The sequence below is a fragment of the Dromiciops gliroides genome, chromosome 3 (genome assembly GCF_019393635.1).
Source record: "Dromiciops gliroides isolate mDroGli1 chromosome 3, mDroGli1.pri, whole genome shotgun sequence".
NCBI classification, from domain to species: Eukaryota; Metazoa; Chordata; class Mammalia; order Microbiotheria; family Microbiotheriidae; genus Dromiciops; species Dromiciops gliroides.
This window is the reverse complement of record NC_057863.1, coordinates 471771520-471792220: the sequence shown is the minus strand read 5'-3', so window position 1 is coordinate 471792220 and position 20701 is coordinate 471771520. Positions and strand designations below refer to the sequence as shown.

Genomic DNA, 20701 nt, shown 5'->3' with positions numbered 1-20701 from the left:
CTAGGTGACACAGTGGATAAAGTACCAGCCCTGGATTCAGGAGGACCTGTGTTCAAATCCAGCCTCAGACACTTGACATTTGCTACCTGTGTAACCCTAGACAAGTCACTTAACCCTCATTGCCCTGCCCCCCCCAACATGATATGTTTTTTTTTCTGGGATTCAGATCTTCCTAAGTCCTGGGTTTTAAAACTTTAAAAATTTTTCTGAAACTTAAGAAGCAGGGGATGGATCTATGTGATTTGCTCCCTTCTCTGATGCTGCAGGAAAAGTAGAGGTAAAGTTTATTTAGAAGATACTATGATATTCTTTCCTTAGATTCCATTCTTTCAGCAAAATTTATTTTGCAGCTCTCTTCTCAGGATAGAGCAAATGAAATAGTATTACAACATTCCTCTGACTTTTGCAGGGTGCTCATTGAGACTCCTGAAGGCTATACTTTAGTGGGAATGGAGTGAGGGGAAAGGGGAGAGGGAAGGAGGGAGGGAGAGGGAGAGAGAGAGAGAGAGAATGAGAATGAATGAGAATTTTTCTGAATGAGTAGAAATTAACACTAAATGTGATGCTTTTAAGAGAGAATGAGGTGAAACTCATAGGTTTTTATGAATAGTAGAGGAAGAGAAAAGATGAAGAATATGATAAAGGACCTGTGAGAGGAAAGAGAAATACAAAAATAAAATGAGAAGAAAATTTACATGGAGTCCAGAAAGGATTATTTGCACTAAAAGTTTGAGAACTACCAACTGAATGATTAGAAGCTATATCTTGTATCTTGATCAGCATGTACTTAAGTTATCTTCTATATCTGTCAAAAGTATAATAAATTTTGAATAGCCATTTTTAACAGTCATTTTTTGTTGTTGTTATTGTTGTTTTAATGGAAAGAACCTTGGACTTGGAATCAATCAGAAGAACTGCATTTGAATCCTGACTCCAGCACTTTCTAGCTACATGACCCTGGCAAATTATTTCCATCTAGTTTTCTCCAACAGATTTCTACACTACCATTCCCATTCTCTCACTAATTGTCAGTCTCTTCCTGTCTACTGGCTCATTCCCTATTGCCTACAAACATACCTATGTCTCCCTTATCTTATAAAAACCCTCCCTTGATCCAACCGTCCCCACTAACTATCTTCTCTCCTCTGGGCTCATAATGTATTTATGTATTTATTTTATTTTATTTTATTGGGGGGGGCAATGAGGGTTAAATGACTTGCCCAGGGTCACACAGCTAGTAAGTGTCAAGTGTCTGAGGCTGGATTTGAACTCAGGTACTCCTGAATCCAGGGCCAGTGCTTTATCCACTGTGCCACCTAGATGCCCCTTGGGCTCATAATTTAACTGAAACATCTCTATCCAAAATTAACAGTCACCTATTAATTGTTAAATCTGTGACCTTTTTCTTAATCCTCATCCTTTCTTGACCCTTCTGCAGCTTGTGACACTATTGATCACCCTTTTATCCATGATACTCTCTCCTCTCTAAATTTTTGTGAGACTGCTCCCTCTTGGTTCTCCTGCTGCTTATCTGACTGCCTCTCAGTTTTTTGCTGGATCTTCATCCAGGTTGCTCTCATATAATCAATTATTGTAACTATGTGTGTGATTCTCAGTTCTACTTATCTAGTCTTAAACTCTCTCCTGACTTACATTCTCTTGCCTACTGGACATCTTTAAATGGATGTCTAGTACACATCTAAAACTCAGCATGTCAAAAACCTGGCCTCATTGTTTTCCCCTTAATCCCTCCCCCCTTCCTAATATCCTTTCTATTGTCCAGGAATTCACCATCTCCTCCCTGTCACCCCAGTGTCACAAGTGAGGGGTCATGCTCTTCTATTCATTCTCTCTCATCCTGTATATTCAATCAGTTGTTAGATTCTATCTAGTCCACCTTCTTAACATCTCTTATATATGCCCCCTTCTCTTCTTTGACAGAACCATCACCCTGATGCAAGTTGAAATAGCATACTAGTTGATCTTTCTTAAAATCTTTCCCCATTCCAATCCATCCTCCCTTCAGCTTTTTAAATGATCCTTCTAAAGTACAAATCTACCCATATCTTCCTCCTCTTCAATAAACTATAATGGCTTCCTATTTCCTTCAAAATCAGATATGAAAACTTCTGTTTGATTTTTAAAACCCTTCACAACATGGCCCCTTCCTACCTTTCTAGTCTTCTTACACCTTATTCTTCTACATATACTCTATGATGCAGTGATGATGGTCTCATTTTTGTTCCTTGCACAGAATAATCTATAGCCGAACTCCAAACTTTTCCATTGTAACCCCTGATCCTGGAATTATTTTCCTATTTATCTCCATCTCCTGGTTTCCCTGGCTTCCTTCTGGTCAAAGTTAAATCCCAGCACTTATAAGAAGCCTTTTGTTATCTCACTTAATGCTAATGTCTTCCCTCTGTGAGTATCTCTTATTTATCTTGTATAAAACTTACTTGTACATAGTTATTTTCATGTTATTTCCCACAGTATACTGTGAGATTCTTGTGAGTAGGAATTGATTTAGCCTTTCTTTGCATATCCAGCACTTAGAACAGTACCTGGAACTTAGTTGACTCAAACAGCCATCCCAACATCTTTCATTGTCTCTTAGAGTCCACCTTCAGCAGCTGGTCTCCCAGATTTCTCTAATCTTCAGCAGGATGATGTTCATGTGTTTCTCCAAACCAAATGATCTGGGCAAGAAAGAGAAGGCATCCTTGGATGAAAGAGTAGAACCAGACGTAGTTCAAACTATATCTGGGACAGAAAGGAAGAGACTTCTGGCAAATGGTTAAATGATTGGTTGTATATGAATGTAATCGCACCTCTTTACCTCAAAACAAGTAGAAATGGATGAAATTTAGACATTTAAATTTGAAAATCAGGGGGTAGCTAGGTGACACAGTGGATAAAGCACCGGCCCTGGATTCAGGAGCACCTGAGTTCAAATCCGGCTCAGACACTTAACACTTACTAGCTATGTGACCCTGGGCAAGTCACTTAACCCCCATTGCCCTGTTAAAAAAAAATTTTAAATCAATAAATCACCTAAAGATGATAAGAAAAGAAGTCCCCATAAAGAAGATCTGATTGGGGTGGGGGGGTGGGGGGTAGGGGATAGGGGGAAGGCAGCTGAGAAACTGAAGAAGTCACAATTATTGAAAGTAAAGGGCAAAGTTTAGAACAGGAATACATTTTTTGCTGATATGATATGGATTACCAAGCTGAAGGTCTCCCCGGTCAAAAAGAAAATATTGTAAGCAGTCAGGAAAAGACAGATGGTGGAGCATGGGGCTCCAGTCAAAAACACCCAAGACCACTACAATACAATGAGAAATGAAAGTAAAATGTGGAATAACATACTGAATAGTTCATAAAAAGTTGAGCATAATCCTTGGGGGAGAAGGATTTCTGGCTGAATTGATTACTTCTCTATATTCCTTTTTAAAAAGCAAGAGCTGGACAGAATCTTGGAAATGCAAACACAGGCCAAACCACCTCCCTCCCCACCACCAAGTTATTAATATGTTTGAACAGCTCCAAAAAGCTAAGTGATGATCCAGTGCTTACATTTTTAAAGAGAAGGAAAAAATCCCATTTTATACCTTTAGAGTCCCACTTTTGTCTAAGGGTCTGTGAATGAAGATTCAAAATGTGGATTTTAGTGTTCAAACAATCCTAGAAATGGAGAGGGAAGACTGTAAAATTTTATTATTTGTAATTGGAGCACCATAGGTGAAGATCATTGAAAAAATATAGGTGGAAGGGAGTCAGGAAGTAATAGGGATGTCATGAACCCCACTCTTATCTGGACCTTACAAATGGTATTAGGTTACACGTATTCAACACACATGTATTAAAGTAGGCATTACATACCTGTTATTTGCAAGGTCTTGTTTTAGGCACTTGTGCTGTGTAGAAAAACAATGAAATAGCCTTTGCCCTCAAGGAGCTTATGTTCTTCTGGCATGAGAGAGTCTGCTACATCTTCACATAAAAATAATAAGTATATAAAAATAATTTTGAGAGCGAGAGTGCTAGTGATAGGAGTAGAATGGGAACAGAAAAGAAAAAAAAAACACCGTACAGGAAGTGGTACCTGAGCATTGATAGAAGCTAGTGTTTATATGAGGCACAATGAAGTACATTTCAGAGATGAAAAACCATCTGTACAGGGGCAGAGGGGTGGGATGGGAAATAATCCCGGTGCCCTGGACCTAACTAGCAAGTCAGTTTGACTGAACTGGCAAAAAGCAAACTGTAGTGACTAGTGAGATAAGATTGGAAGATAAGATTGTGAGAATATGCCTTAAATACCAGATCAGGTGGTTTGAATTTTATCCTAAAGGCAATGAATAGAAGATATTTTAGAATATGAATGGAGATGTTTTAATTGGGGATAATATGCTTGGATCTTTGTTATAGGAATATCACTTTGACAGCTATAGAGATTATTGATTGGGGGAGGGAGGAAATGGAGAGACCAGTTCATAAGACAATTTTCTAAGAAAGTGATGAAGAGTATCTGAACTAGGGCAGAGGGTTCTGTATGTCAGAAAGGATGGGCATGGAGCCAAGATGGCTCAGAAGAGATACAAAACCTTGCTCAAGCAACAAACTACCTGCAAATTATAATGGACCAAATAGAAGCTCCATGAGACAAGAAATATTAAAACAAATTTAAAAGACTGAAAAAATAGAAGAAAATATATGTTCTCTGGCTGCAAAAGTAAAATGCCCTGGAAAACAGATCAAGGGGGAAAAAATGAGCATCATTAGACAACCTGAACATTGTTAGATATCATATTCCCACCCCCCAAAAAAATCATAAAGCACAAAGGCAGACTGCCCAGAGCTCTTAGAACCAGAGGGTAAAGTGGAAACAGAATCCACTAGTCATTTCCTGAAAGAAACCCTAAATGAAAACTCCTAAAACATCATAGCCAAACTCCATAGAGTCTAGGACAAAGAAAAAAAATTACTTCAACCAGAAACAAAAGAATTCAAGTACCAAGGAGCGATTGTTAAGTTCACATGTGATTTATCAGCTACCATTATAAAGGAGCAGAGAATTTTGAATGCAATAATCCAGTAGGCATACAATATATGAGTACTGTCAAGAATTACTTACCTGCCAAAATTGAGTATAATCCCTACAGGGGCAAAAACAAAATAGAGCAGTTCTAAGCATTCCTGATGTAAAGGTTGGAGGTGTATAGAAAATTTTAAGTTCAAATATAGGAGTTAAGAGAAACATAAAAAAAGCAAATGTTAACAAACAATTATAAAGACTAAAGATAAGCTGCTTAAAGTCTAATGTGGGGATATAATACATGTGTACAGAAGCCAAGGAAAGAAAGAACTTTAAATACCATAAAGTAAGCTGCATATTAAACTATACTTGTGGGGAGGGGTTGAGGGTCGAAGTTATCTAAGAGCAATGGAGACCTTACTTAAAATTCTTTTAAAGAAAATCAAAGACAAGATCCAGTAATTTGAGTCTCTATCTGAGAAGGTAGGAGAAAGCTGGGAGAACTAAGCAATACAAATTCTCGTTCTCTTTTTCCCTCCCACTATTCTCCCTGCCCATCTCTCTCTCCCTCTTTCTTCCTCCCTCCCTCCTCACCCCAAATAATAAGAAATAAAAGTATTTACTGGAAATAAAAATAAACCTGATAATCATAACCATGAATGAAAATAGGATGAACTTTCCATAATATTGAAGTGGCAAAATAAATAAGAAAAAAATAATTCCTGCTTTTAAACAACTTGTATTCTACTATTCTGAATTCTGTGCCAACAATAGTATAAACTTTTATCCCCAGAGGGACAGGGAAGGGAGACACAGAGATAAGTTGGAATTCACTAGAAAATTCAGTGAAACATTTAGCAGATAAATAATGCTTATGCTACTAAAACTATCCACAGAAGTAGAGAAAGAAGGCTCTTTCCCAAACTCCTTCTGTAAGAATAAATAGCCCTAAAAGCAAAACCTGAAAGAGAAAAATTACAATGCCAGATCAATCACACTAATGAATATTGATGAAAACATATTGAAAAATATATTAGCAAAAGTTTGCAAAGACTAGTTTTGACATACTAGGAATCCAAGGATGATTCAACAATAGAAAAACTAACTTTAATAAAAGTATAATATAAAATAAAAATCAAGATTATATTAATAGTTATAAAAGGCCTTATAGAAAATACAGTACCAATGTTATAAACAAAAATCATAGAAATAACATGAACTTTTCTTAACATGATTTTTTAAAAATCTAAAATAATGAGCTATTATGTCTTAAAACAAAAACACTGGACACTTTCCCAACAAAACCAGAGATAAAGCAAGCATATTGTTCCAGGTTGGGCCTGATTCAGCCCAATTTTCTGGTATTTTCTCTTTAACATTGTACCTGAGGGGGGCAGCTAGGTGGCACAGTGGATAGAGCACTGGCCCTGGAGTCAGGAGTACCTGAGTTCAAATCTGGCCTAAGACACTTAACACTTACTAGCTGTGTGACCCTGGGCAAGTCACTTAGCCCCAATTGCCTCACTAAAAAAATATCTATATCTATATCTATATCTATCTGTGATAGATATAGATATAGGTATATACTAGTTATGTGACCCTGAGCAAGTCACTTAACCCTGTTTGCCTCAGTTCCTCATCTATAAGATGAGCTGGAGAAGCAAATGACAAACCATTCCAGTGTCTTTGCCAGGAAAATCCCAAATGGAGTCAGGGAGAGTCAGACATGACTGAAATGACTCAACAAACACTACAAATTATAGATACTTGTCTGGGAGCACACATGGTTGCGACTTACTCAGGGTAAATCTGCTAGTATGTCAGAGTTAGGACTTAAAGACTTTCCAACATGTAGATTTAGCCCAGAATCTTATACCTTATATTCAATTAAGCATCTGTTAAGCATCTTTCATGTTAAACACTAAGAATACAAAGACAAAAATAAAAGTCCCTGTCCTCAAAAAGCTTGTATTCTATAGGCCTATGCCACAAAAATTCCAAATGGGTAAGTGACACAAAAAGACATATTAAAATCTAGAACAGAACAATTTTTAATGATATTCGATAGGGGGAAAATTGTAATTCACAGAAGACAGACAATTCTAATTATATGAAATTATAAAGGTTTCTGCACAAATCAAATTAGTGTAGAAATCAGAAGGAAATAAATTGATTGAGACAGAATTAGGAAGAGGTCTTCACCAGTAGATACATTTTGTTTTGTTTTGTTTTTTGTGTTTTGTTTTGTGGGGCAGTGAGGGTTAAGTGACTTGCCCAGGGTCTCACAGCTAGTAAGTGTCAAGTGTCTGAGGCTGGATTTGAACTCAGGTTCTCTGTAATCCAAGGCCATTGCTTTATCCACTGTGCCACCTAGCTGCCCCCTTAGATACACTCTTTTTTTTTTAATTTAATTTTAAGTTTTCAACCTTTGTTTAGATAAGTTTTCAAATTTCAAATTTTTTTCTCCCTCTCTCCCGTCCCCTAGATAGCAGGTAATCTGATATATAACATTAAACATATTTCTGCATTAGTCATGTTATACAAGAAGAATCAGAGCAAGAAGGGAAAACCTCAAAAAAGAAAAACAACAGCACCAAAAACAGAAGAGCATCTATATTCCACAGGTTGTTTTTTTTCTGGATTTGGAGAGCCTTTTCCTTTTTCTTTTTTTTTGTGAGGCAATTGAGATTAAGTGACTTGCCCAGGGTCACACAGCTAGTAAGTGTTAAGTGTCTGAGGCTGGATTTGAACTCAGGTCCTCCTGACTCCAGGGCCAGTGCTCTATCCATTGCGCCACCTAGCTGCCCTGGAAGACAGCTATATTAATCTACTCCTGGTAGAGTTATGAATTGGTTACACTGTTCAGATAAACAATTTGTAATTATGCAAGACATATTACTTGTTTGTAGCCTTTTAGAGATCCTTTCTTGAGACTATATATGAAAGAGATCATTGGCACCAAGGAAAGATCTCTATATACAAAAATGTTCATGGTAGCATCATTTGTATTAAAAATAAGGCTAGAAACAATATACAATTAATTATGGGGAAGTGGTTTGACAAATTTTGGCATATAAATAAATTTAAATATTAGTACATTGTAACGAATAACATTCATCGTCAATGAATGACATTTTCATAGGAAAAATTCAGAGCATAAGAAGCCTTATACAAAAGATTATATAGCAAAGAAAGGATTTAGCAATGCCATGCTTGAGGCTATATATAAAATTACTTTTTAGAATCTTAAGATGGTTCCTGTTTGGCCCTTTATCACAGGGAAAAATAACTTATAAGCTATACCTCCTTTCAGTTATTGTTGATATAATAAAAGAAAAAGTTAATCCAGCATTCAAACATTTCTTAGAGATTATAAATGATGTCATTTAGTGAATTATTTTCCACATTGTTTCTCTGCCTGCCTCTCTCCATTGTGTGCATATTTTGAAAGTTAAATTCATGAATAATGGGTGACTTCTTAATGGGAAAGCATTTTCTGATTGTAAATAGAGTACTGCCTGTAATTTATGGCCTGCTGATAATAGACTCAGTATGTTGCAGTTGGCCCTATGTAGTGGATAGGAATTATTACAGGAAATAATTGGGGCAAACCAATACATAATTGTGATCATAATACAATTGAACTCAATAATCCAAAAGGAGAGAATGTAGATAGAAAGTGTCCTACTTGCACTATATCCCATGAAATTAACATGGTGGTAGCAGAAAGTAAAACGGTGATAAATGCACTGGGTTTTTTCTTATCCACATTGTTAAACTAAGCTAGGGATATCCAAGACCAAAAAAAACAAAAAATCCCTGTCCTCAGAAAACTTGCATTCTGGAGGCCTATACTACAATAAATTTCAAATTTATAGATGGAATCTTAATGGATGAGGTAAATCTTAAGGATTAATTGGAATACAGTCAAGAATTTTAAAGGAACACAAGGGTAAAATTTAAAAATACTTAGCCAACAGGTGTAGGGTAAAATTTTAAAATACTTAGCCAACAGGTGTAGTCTGTAAATATAATTAGCTATTGAGGAATGGTATGTTTCCAGTGTAATCCTTACTCAAAGGAAGGTCAGAGAGAACCCTGGGGAACACAATAGAATATCTCATTGAAATATTTGAAAATGGTAGAATCCCATTTTAAATTGAATCATTTATATTCTTAAGCAAACATGAATTACGTGGAAAGGCTATATGATTTCTATAAAGGCAAAAACGTAGAATCCTAATCTAGAGTTGGAAGGAACCTCAACATCTGTCTAGGCTAGTGCTCATTTTATAGACAAGTCAGTTGAGGCACAGAAAAAGTGACCTGCCCAGGTCATTAAATAAATTAGTGGGATTCAAACACATGTCCTCACAATGAATCCAGTGACCTTTCTGCTATGTCACTCTACTTTCTCACTTATTTTTTTAATAAATATATTGGGAAGTATCCTATTTTTTTCATTTTCTTTCATTTTTTCTTTTATTCATATTTTCTTTTACACAATGACTAATATGGTAATGTTTTACATAATTGCATATGTATAAGCCACAGCTGATAGCTTACCTCCTCAGGGAGTGGGGAGGGGCAGGAAGGAAGGAGGGATGAAATTTGGAACTCAAAGCTATAAATAAAAATGCTTATTATTGGGGCACTAGGTGGCACAGTGGATAAAGCACCAGCAGTGGATTTAGGAGGACCTGAGTTCAAATTTGACCTCAGACACTTGACACTTACTAGCTGTGTGATCCCAGGCAAGTCACTTAACCCTCATTGCCCCATCCCCCCAAAATGCTTATTATTAAAAAAAAAAGGAACAGATAATCATAGAATGAAAAAAATAAATATATTGGTGTGAGTTATTTGAAAGGGTAAATATACATTTGGGCAGCCAAAGTGCAGTTGGATAGAGCACTTGGTTTAGAGTCAGGAAGATTCATCTTCCCAAGTTCAAATCTGACCTCAGACAACTACTATCTGTGGAATCCTGAGCAAGTCATTTATTTAATACTGTTTGCCTCAGTTCCTCATCTATAAAATGAGCTGGAGAAGGAAATGGCAAAACAGTCTAGTATCTTTGCCATGAAAACTCCAAATGGGGTCATGAAGAGGCGGACATGACTGAAAAATGACTTAACAATAACAACAAATATATATTTGGATAAAGGTGATAACTGTTAGATGTAATTTGTTTATATTTTTATTAGGAAAATGGAGTTATAATTGATTGGGGGGGTTGTTATAGATTGAGAACTCAGAAACAGAAAAGGGATGTATGGGTTCTTTTATATATGAAAATGTTTTAATAGTTTCTCTATTTTATTTTATTCTCTAGTTCAGTTATGATTTAAGTCTTCAGTTAATCAACCAGCATTTATTAACTGCTTACTATGTGCCAAACACCATCTCAGAATATAAATCAAAAAGTAAAATCAGCCCCTTCACTCAAAGAGCTTACATTCTAATGGGGAATATGGCACATATATATATATATATATATATATTAGTAAGAGGCAGCCTACAAAGACAGAAGTGGAAATAAGTCTGCCCTCATGAATTACAGTTATACAAAACATATACAAAGTGACAAATAGGGTAATATTTTACATAATCATACATGTATAACCCATATCTGAGTGTTTGCTGCCTCAGAGAGGGAGAAGGGAAGGAAGGGAAAAAGGGATAAAAATCAGAACCTCAAACTATAAATAAAAATGTTGATTATTTTAAAAAAACGTATACAAAGTAAGGTAAGCTTGAGAGGGAGAACTTGGGGAAGGCTTGGAGGATCTACTTAATCTGAATCTAGGATGAAGTCCAGGGTTACAAAAAGTAAGGATGTGTCGGTAGAGCCTTTCAGGCGTGAGTACCTGAGTAAAGACATAGATTCAGGAGATGTGAAGAATGGCAAGAATGCCAGTGTGGCTAGACGATAGCATAGATGGAGAAGAGCCATGTATAAATAATGTAGAATGAGGCTGGGGGATTGATTGGATAGAGGATAGATTTGAGGCAACGAGGTCGATAAGGTTATTGTAATAGTATAGGCAAGAGGTGCAGAGAACTTACTCGTGGAGAGAAGGGGACAGATATGACATGTGGAGATAAAAACAGTAGGATATGGCAATTAATTCGATAGATGAGGGTGGTGAGTGAGAATGAGGCCAACAAAATGCTTTAGGTAAACCTTATATAACTTTGAGTCTTAGAATTGCCTTAATGCTCTAAATGATTAAGTGGGTTACCAGGAGATTCCCAGCTTTTGAATGACCAAGGCATGATTTGGATCCTCTTCTGGATTCCAAATATAACATTTTATTCTCCATTATTTCTCATTGTTTTTATCATAATTATTGGAAACAAAATATAAAGTATCTTATTATGGAAAACTATAGACACAAACAAAAAATGTACAGGATAAAAATTGTGGAGGAATTTCCATTTGTACCATTGGAGACAGTACTTACTTTGACAAGGTTCACTGAAGTATAAAATTATAATATATGTACACCTGGAATTTTACAGTAAAAGAACTATATAACAAAGACAAAGGAAACAGAGAAAAATAATTAGATTAATCAAAGCAACAGTGATTTTAAGTAGTGACAAAAAAGATGTCTGTTCAGAAAGATAAGTTTGTAAAATTTTGAACAGTAGACATAATATCAATGCCAACTTGCATTTGAAGTTCAGTGAATTCCATAGTGCTAGAATTTGATTGCATAACAAATATATGAAATTTTTAGGGGACTCAACATGCATTATAAAGGTCTGAAGTCAGAAAGTATTTTTTTTTAAGTCACAAAATCTTAAGGCATACTTAGTAATGAAACTAGAATGTTTTGTGGTATCTCAACTTTGAGATTGACATCAATAATGATCACTATTCCCATATTCTTTGTTAACATTACTTGCCACCTCTGTCAGGTGACTTGACTAGTTCTATGACTCAGTAACAATTAGTGAACCTATTTTTGATGTATGAGAAATTCATTCCTCTAAAGAAATTTTTTTCCCAAATCTTATCTTTCTTCTTATCTTTATTAACCTTTTTTTTGGTATTATGTCATACCCATGTAAACACACAAAGACATAATTAAATCTTTTACACCTATTTTGATTTTTTTCAAAAATACAAATGTTTGTGTATAAAAAGCATTGTGTCTGCTATTCAAAGACATTTCTAGCAATGAATTTTCAATTTTGTTGCATATTAAAATCTCAACTCTGAAGAGCTTCCATGTCATTGTATATATTATTCTGAATATAACATTCTGCATAGATGCATTTTTTGAATTATAGAAAGTTGATAAAATCTATAAATACTATTACTTTTGAAATGTATCTCAAAAATCTTTATAAAATATATGACTTACTTTCTTGCCTTCTTAAGTAAAATAGAGTAAACATCATTACTTTATTGACAAAAGTTGTAAGTTATCAGGGCTTGTTGAGGAAGGTAGGGTTAAAGGGCTATGTATTCCTATATATTGTATTAAAAAAAAAAAAAGGTCCAGGGGCAGCAGGTGGAATTTTTTTTTTTTTTTTAGCGAGGCAATTGGGGGTAAGTGACTTGCCCAGGGTCACACAGCTAGTAAGTGTTAAGTGTCTGAGGTCAGATTTGAACTCAGGTACTCCTGACTTCAGGGCTGGTGCTCTATCCACTGCACCACCTAGCTGCCCCCAAGTGGAATTTTTTAATACAATAAGGGTGGTTGCTGCCTCTTGCCTTAGGGTATGTTCCACTTTCACTACTCAGCTACTTTCTTCTAACTCCGCCTGTACCCTGTGTTGACCACTTCTGTGCTCTCTGCTGCCTCCAGTTCTGTCTGTCTGTCTGTCTGCTCCCTCAGTCTGCCCTCTGCTGCCTTTGCCACCCCTCTCCTTCTTCTAATCTTGTCAGCTCCCCTTAATCTTGTCCTTTGGCCTCCCTTGCCATCTAACTCCCAGGTCTATATATATATATATATATATATATCTTCTCTCCACTCAAATCTCAGGGCTTTTTACGCCCCCATACACACCAAGCTAATCCGCCAGCCAGGGCTCCAGCTGGGGCTGAGGTCCAGGGGCACTTGAGCCTCCCATGTGTACCATACCCAGGGCTCCAGGGGCCGTGCCCCCTGCTGCATGCCTGGGACCTCACACGGGCTACGCCAGAGCCGGGCCTGGACAAGCCCAGGATCTCTCAGATAGATCTGCTCAGGGTGGAGGGAACCACCTGGCATCTTGTACAGCCCAAGGGCCTTTTTTGGCTCAGCTGAAGCAGAGGGGGAGGGGCACCAGCACCTCCCACACAGAAGAGACCCTGAGGGCCTAAGGCTTTCTAATCTCAGCTCAAAGACAGGGTCCCCAAATCAAAATAAATTTCCACATTACAAACTATGCAAAACCTATTCAGATAGACTATGTTAAGTAATCTTTTTATAAGTAAAAATATGCTCTAAGTATATTTTAATTGTCACTTTAATTTATTTAATGACTGGGTATATTAGCAATGAAGGAAAAAGTATTTTCTCTATTTTGCGTTTTAAAATTTGTGATATAGCTCATTGTAATCACTATACATAAGAAAAAATGTGAAAAAGAAAGAAAAATCAATGGTTTTGCTTGTTCTCAAGAATGCAAAAGCCATTTAAAACTATTTCTTCTTTTAAAATTATTGATATATTTTCTTTTTACAGTAAAAATTGTACATGGATTCTGAAGTCAAACCATTATGTTTAATTAACACAATTACTGAATCATCCAAAGCAGATTTGATATTCAGTGACAAACAGTCAAAAAACATTTATTCATTGTTTGGGGATATTGTTGAATCATAGTATGCATGCAGAGGAATAAAATATATGAAAAGTGAAAAGATAAGAAAGGGCCAGATTATGAAGAGCTTTAAATGCCAAACAGAGGATTTTGTATTTTATCCTGAAGGTAATGGGGAGCTACTAGAGTTTGTGTTGGGTGTGCGAAGTGACATAGTCAGAACTACATCTTTAGGAAAAATAATTTTGGCAGCTGAGTGGAAGCTCAGTTGGAGTAGGGAGAGAGGTGACATAGGGAGCCCAATTAAAAGGCTATTGTAATAATTCAGGAGAAGAGAGAATGAAGGTCAGAAGTAGAGTAGTGTGAGAAGGGCATGTACATGAGAGATTTGTACATATCCCTTTATTAGTCCCTTGAGGGCAAAAACTATGTTGATTCCCTGCCCCCACTGCGCCACCCAACTGCCCCATGATTTTAATTTTTGTTCTTAATGTGATGTGTTATTTCTTTCCAAATGTTTAGCCACCCCTATATTCCATTTATAAATCCAACTTGTTTATGGTGAATCATCTTTTTGACATAGTCCAGAGATGATGGTTTAAGCAATGGTGGATTAAATAACACATTAACAACTACGTGAAAGTTTAAAATTGGGTTACTTAAAGGATTTTAGTGCCTTTAACAGAAAAAGGCAAGATTGCAAGAGGATTGAATTTGAAGGTAAAAGTAATGTTATATTTTAGACATGTTGAACTTGAACCTGGTTTAAGGGAAAACCCTGGACATGCATACATATCTCATCTGATGAATTGGGTAGGTAACTCTATCTTATCTGTCTAGGCTTCTTACTTCACATATTTTATGAGTTAGTTGTTCATTGTCAGATCATTCTTGTATTAAGTAGCTCTAATAAAGCTCTTATTCTAACATTGGGATGTGAAGATTGTCTTCTTAGACATATGTTCTTTACATAGTTTCTATTTTTTTCAACATCTCAGAAACTGCTGCAAGAAATTTAACCACTTTGGTGTGTGTTCATGCCTTGTGCATGTGTTTCCATTCTTGGAAGATTAGGTCTTAACTATCTTTGACTCTTCCCATTGCAAAAAACTTGTGACCACTCTATAGACAGTGATGAATCAGCTAATTCTTCTAACCACTGTGGGTCACAACACATCAAACCAAGATCCCAACAACGCTTATTTTCTTAATACACTCTGATAGAGTTAGGCAACTTTGTGCAGTTAACCTTTTTTCCTGTGAAGTTCTTACAATATTTTCTGTTTTTTAAATGTATATTTCTGGCCTAACTACTTTTCTGTCAAGTTGCTTCATCACCTATTTAAGGGAAGATGTGTTTGGAGTGTGTGTGTGTGTGTGTGTGTGTGTGTGTGTGTGTGTGTGTGTGTGTGTAGCAAATTGTTTTAACAAGTCACAAAAATTGTATCATAAATTATTACTACAAATTACATATTTTCCTTACTTTTGGGGAAATGTACATTTTATTTCCACCTTACCGCTTGCTTGTACTTTGTCACTGCTTCTAAAAACTCATCTTCCTACCAGATCACATCAGCTCTAAAACTCATATTTCTTCAGTACCCCATACCCCTTGGGCCCCTCTCTCCCATTGATTGGAGAAGGTGGAGAGTAGATATCAGAGAACTCCTCCCAGATCTTCTGTTTAAGGAGGGGGCCCATTACAGGTATCTTATCATTTCCCACCTGGCATCACCCCACAATGGTTACTCCCTCTCTTTCCCTCCTCTCCTCCAATCCTTTTGAGCTTTTTTTATATGTAGTCTTCCCGCATTAGATTGTAAGCTCCTTGAGAGCTGAGACTGTCTTTTGCCTTTCTTTGTATCCGTAGCACTTAACACAGTCCTTAAACACAGTAGGTGTTAAATAAATGTTTATTGACTCATTAATATTGCTCAGGGAGGGGGGAAGCAAGTATTTATTTTGATCAGATTATGCAGTGACTCTTTGCCAGTCTAATACAGTCTATTTAGTGGTCATGTAAATTGTAATAGTGTAGGTATGTAGTTTAATCTTTCATTTAGTCTTCCTGTGTTATGTTCAAATAGTTAGGTTACCTGCAGTTGATAAGTGTGCCATTTTAATCTTCTGGATCTTTTAATGTAGGAGGATGAGAATTGCTGATCAATTATAGCAATTGTCTCCCTTAAATGAGCTTTACACATCTGCCTCTTATTTCATTAGTTAACTGTCTGCTGAAAGAACTGATAAGATAGAGTACTAGAGGCTTTTTATAGCTTGTTCTGTCTCCTTATACAATAAGGATAGGAATATTAGCAAAGTGGACACAAAAGTGTATTTATCTGTTATCCGCAATAAATATACATGGTTTTCTGTGGAAGGCATTTGACTCTACCACCCTATTTGTTGAAATCCAATTATCCACAAATCTTTGGGATCCAACTTTACATTTAGTGCATGACATTTTTTTTCTATCTGCTCCCTTTTTTGATGACTTGATTTTCCTTCTACTGTAGGATTTTTTTTTAAATTTTAAATGACCAGTTTATCAAAACTAATGAGTATCATTTAAAATAAGGATAAAATAAAATAAGTTAAAATAAAATAAATTATCAAATACTAACATTAATTTTTTTTCAAGTGAGAGAAAATCATTGTTAGCCCCTTCTAAGAGTCCTAATTTTAATAAGATCTTATAAATATATTCTAGCCTATTGGCATTTCCAAAACAGCGAATTAAAATGCATTTTTTTAAATGTGTACATAAACTTTTGTGGAATGGTTACCTTTGAATTTGAAAAGTAAATTCGTTATAAGTAAATTTTGTTTTGTTATGAGTAAGTCTTGTTCAGTTCTTCCCTAAGAAAAGAATAAAGCTACTACGTACTGGTATAATATTAAATCATATTGCTTTTTTTCCTTCAGAACTTATATTAGGCAGTAGAAGGATAAGGGATTAAATAAAACAGTACTTAAATATTCTTTAAAATATTTAATCTGAAGTTTGTAATCTATATAAGTTTTATTGATGTCATACTATGGAAATTATGTTTTTGTTAGACCTTTTGGAAAGAATATTTTGATACTCATTTTGAAACTGAGTGACAAGAAATCTTTAGTTCAGGAAATAGGCCTGTGGTAAATTTTGGTTAAAATGAAATTAGATTTTTTGTAGCTAATAAACTTTATTAGCTTCATGAGAAATGTTTACATGTTGGAAATATCTTGAAAAATAATCTATCTTGAGATGTGTAAATGATTTTTCCTTTCTCCCTCAATATATTGTTGAATTTTTTTTCTTTGAAGGCTTTGAAATATTTAACCAATTAGTCATTGAATTCCCTATTTTTAAGTAAGGATATAACTTGAGTTATATAATTTTTGTGTGTCAAGACTTTCTTACTGGAAAATTTGACTTTACCTAAAAATTATCTCTTTGGATAATCTAATCATGGTGTTTCATTTAAATATTTGCTTGTTTCAGGCCTTGTGTGTATGAAGTCCAGCACATCTGTGGTTGAACTTGTTATGTTGCTTTGTTCCCAGGTAAGCCTTTTTCCTTTAATAATTATATGATATTTCATTAAATTCTTTCATATCCGCTCATGAGGATAGCTTGTTCATTTATTTTTTCAATTATTTGCTAAAAATGTAGTGTTTACTTTGTTCTCTGAGGATATGTGTGTGCATATATATACAGAGGAAGGAGAAGGAGGAGACAGAGAGAAAGGAGAAAGACATGGGCATTTGCATTTATTCTATCACTGGAAAAAGTACCTCCTTAGAATATGTGATATATGCATAGCTATATTAATATAATATATTCACATGCATATAATTTTATCTATCTTTATATAAAGGTTTTCATATGAAAATATTTTTGTAAAATATTTCTACTTTTATATACATTTTTAAAAATGTATTTCCCCAGCATTTTTATTCTTTTTTCCAATTACATGTAAAAATAGTTTTCAACCTTAATTTTTATAAGATTTTGAGTTTCAAATTTTTTCTCCTTCCCTTCCATCCCCCTTCCCCAAGACAGCAAGTGATCTGATATAGGTTATACATGTGCAATCATATAATATGTTGAATTTTTATATGCCTGATTTAGTCTTGTGGGGAGTTTAGTGCTTTTGGAAACCTTGACCTTTAGTATGTACCTCTTAAACTAAGGAAAAGTATGATACTTTCCCTCAGTATTTAAAAAAAAAAACAACCTGTATAAGATTTTCCATTAATGAATAGTCTGATAAATAAAACTTTAATCTTTCCTTTTTATATATAAAAGTTTACACTGTAGGCTTTTAGTATGATTTCAGTTAAAAACAAAAAAGTGAGAACTTTAACTCTTTAAGAGCATTGTCACTATTTCTCATATTTGTTAATAACCAGAATTAAAGTAGAATTCAAATCATTGGATATTATTATTAATGTTTGTCATCTCATTTCTTTTTTACAATTGACAATTACCTTATCAGGATGGGTTGGGGGTGTTATTATGGGTTATTATAGGCCTTCATTGTTATTTTATTTTATAAATTCTTCAATTAATAGAAATTCTTCCCCACAAAAGAAATAAATTATTTAATGTCATGTATACATTAACATTTCCAGTAATAATTAGAATAATGAAAATATGTATGTTGAAAATAGATTGCATGACTACTAAGAATGATTAAATCATCCACATTTTATGCTCTGAAAAGCAATATACATCTAAATTATTCCTGGTAAAATCCCCTAATTGTATAACTATCCCAAATGAACAAAAAATATGAATTTAGTTCATCTTTTTAAACTTACCTTTTGGGTTCCATTCCTTAGATTTCATTTCTTCAAGCCTGTATCCATAAGGAAATAATTAGGTTCATTTTCATGTGTGCGTATGTGTTTTGTTTTGTTTTGTTTCCTTTCTGTTAGCCGGTATGAATATTAGTTCAGAAAAATCTAAAGAAAAATGCATCACTGGCAGGAATCCTCAATGGGGTTCAATCTTCAAACCATCTCCAGAAGGGTACTTGAAAAATTTGTTACCTAACGGTTAAGTTCTAGGTTCAAGAGAAATTCCAAGAGATCATTTATAGGCCTTAAGTTTCATGTTGTGCTGTATCTTTTAAACAGCTTTTGAAGAGTTTCAGAAAAGGAATGACTTGCAGTGCCTTCTTCCTTAGCCTTGGGTTTCCCTGCAGTTCAGAAGAATATAGAGGAATGTAGCATTAGGGTCTAGTGTCTTTGATGGCCTCATCATCTAATCATAGGTTTAACATTACTCATTTGCTGGCTCCATGAATTCCTGCCATTAAGGGCCCTAGAGATGAAACTTTGCCTCAGATATTGATTGAAAGGAAGAGTGAGAAATTCAAGCTCTCTTTGCAGTGCACTTTTATTAGAGGTTTCAGTGAAGCAGGGTAACAAATGAAACGGCTAATTTTGATATTTATTTTGAACATTATAGTTTCCTATGTGTGTATACATAAACACATATGTTATATATACATGCACGCATGTGCATGTGTGTGTATTCATGGGTCTTTGTTTTCTTAGTTCATTGTTACTCATTTAAGGGGGAAAATACATGTGCACTGAAGACAGTAATTTGGTCTAGTTTGGAGAGACTAAAATCCATCATTCCAAATGCTTTTTTTTTTTCAAAATTGTGATTTAGTACTGTCCATATAATAGAATTATTTCCATATGAATAATCATCCTATATCTTAATGCTAAATAAGTATTAAATTTTAGAAGATTCTTAGAACTATCAGGTAACAAAGTGATTGTTCTAAAGATATTTAAGACATTTGATTTAAGGATAGAAAAAGTCTGAATAATTACAGGAATGCCTTCAGATTCCTTTCAGATGATGTGCCAGTTGTTGCTGGTTTTCACAATTGTTTAATTCTCAAGCCCATTACCATATTTTTGCCCAGAGCAATGCCACTAAAGTTATATTAGACCTTTAGAAAAGAAGAAAGAACTAGTTTAATATAGAGATTGTTTAGCAAAGCAGTCTTTTGACAGTATAACATGATTCTCTCTTCTAGAGCTGAATGTATCATTACTTCAATATATCCACCAAGCCAGGGTGTCTGCCACACCCCTACTAATGTGTCTTTAAAGCTGGACTTTTCAGAGTTGCATTAATAGTTCCCTTTCATAGTCTGCCTCTTTAAACAGACACCAGCTACATATTATGATAAATAGTATTAATATTAAGAAAAACACTCAGTGAACAACCATCTTGAAGAAGCTTACACCATTTCATAGCTCATGATATATTGTGTATAATGTAATTTAATCCTTAGTTAAAATAGGTCTTCAAAGTGAATTACATTTTCTAGTTTATTTAAGTTTGAAATGTTTTTCTTTTAATAGAAAAAAATAGATGACACCATGGAGACCTTTAAAAAGTTAAATCTCATTTTCATAGACTAGTAACTATGGACAAATAAAAAAGGGGAAAGAAATGCATCTTTTGTTTTTCTTTAATTTGCTATAGCAAATTAGATGTTTTTATGCTTCTTATGTTGGAAATTCCATGTTAACAACTACAGATTAGCAAGGATGTCAGATTTTTTTTTTCCTTATCTGAGCTCCTGAATAAACTTACTGTTGCCAGCAGCTCCTCTAAAGTATGGTCTAAATTTACATGAAATATCACATTACAAACGTCTGAAGGTACATGTCATGGATAATTCAGTTCATATGGTCAGCCTTTTAAACTCTGAAGGATATGCAATCAAGTCAGTTTCCCCAAAGGAATTTTAGGTCTCTGTGGAAAATATAATAAGCTTTAAAAATGCTCCTGTAGGCATAGTATGTCATTTGGACAAGAGTAGGAGATGGGAAGGGGAGGAGGCTGTGTTTTAATTCTAAACCTGAAACATGTTTGGTCTTATG

At 34.9% G+C, this 20701-nt stretch overlaps 1 protein-coding gene across 6 annotated transcripts in view; it reads left to right on the top strand.

Annotated features, from left to right (window-relative positions):
• The window catches only part of NBEA (neurobeachin), a 764716-nt gene that overhangs the window by 331489 nt on the left and 412526 nt on the right, over nucleotides 1–20701 (top strand). For all 6 annotated transcript variants that reach the window (XM_043991721.1, XM_043991715.1, XM_043991718.1 and 3 more), the window contains one exon: nucleotides 17286–17347. In XM_043991721.1, coding sequence (XP_043847656.1) covers nucleotides 17286–17347 — 62 coding nt within the window. The remainder of the gene's footprint in view (nucleotides 1–17285; nucleotides 17348–20701) is intronic.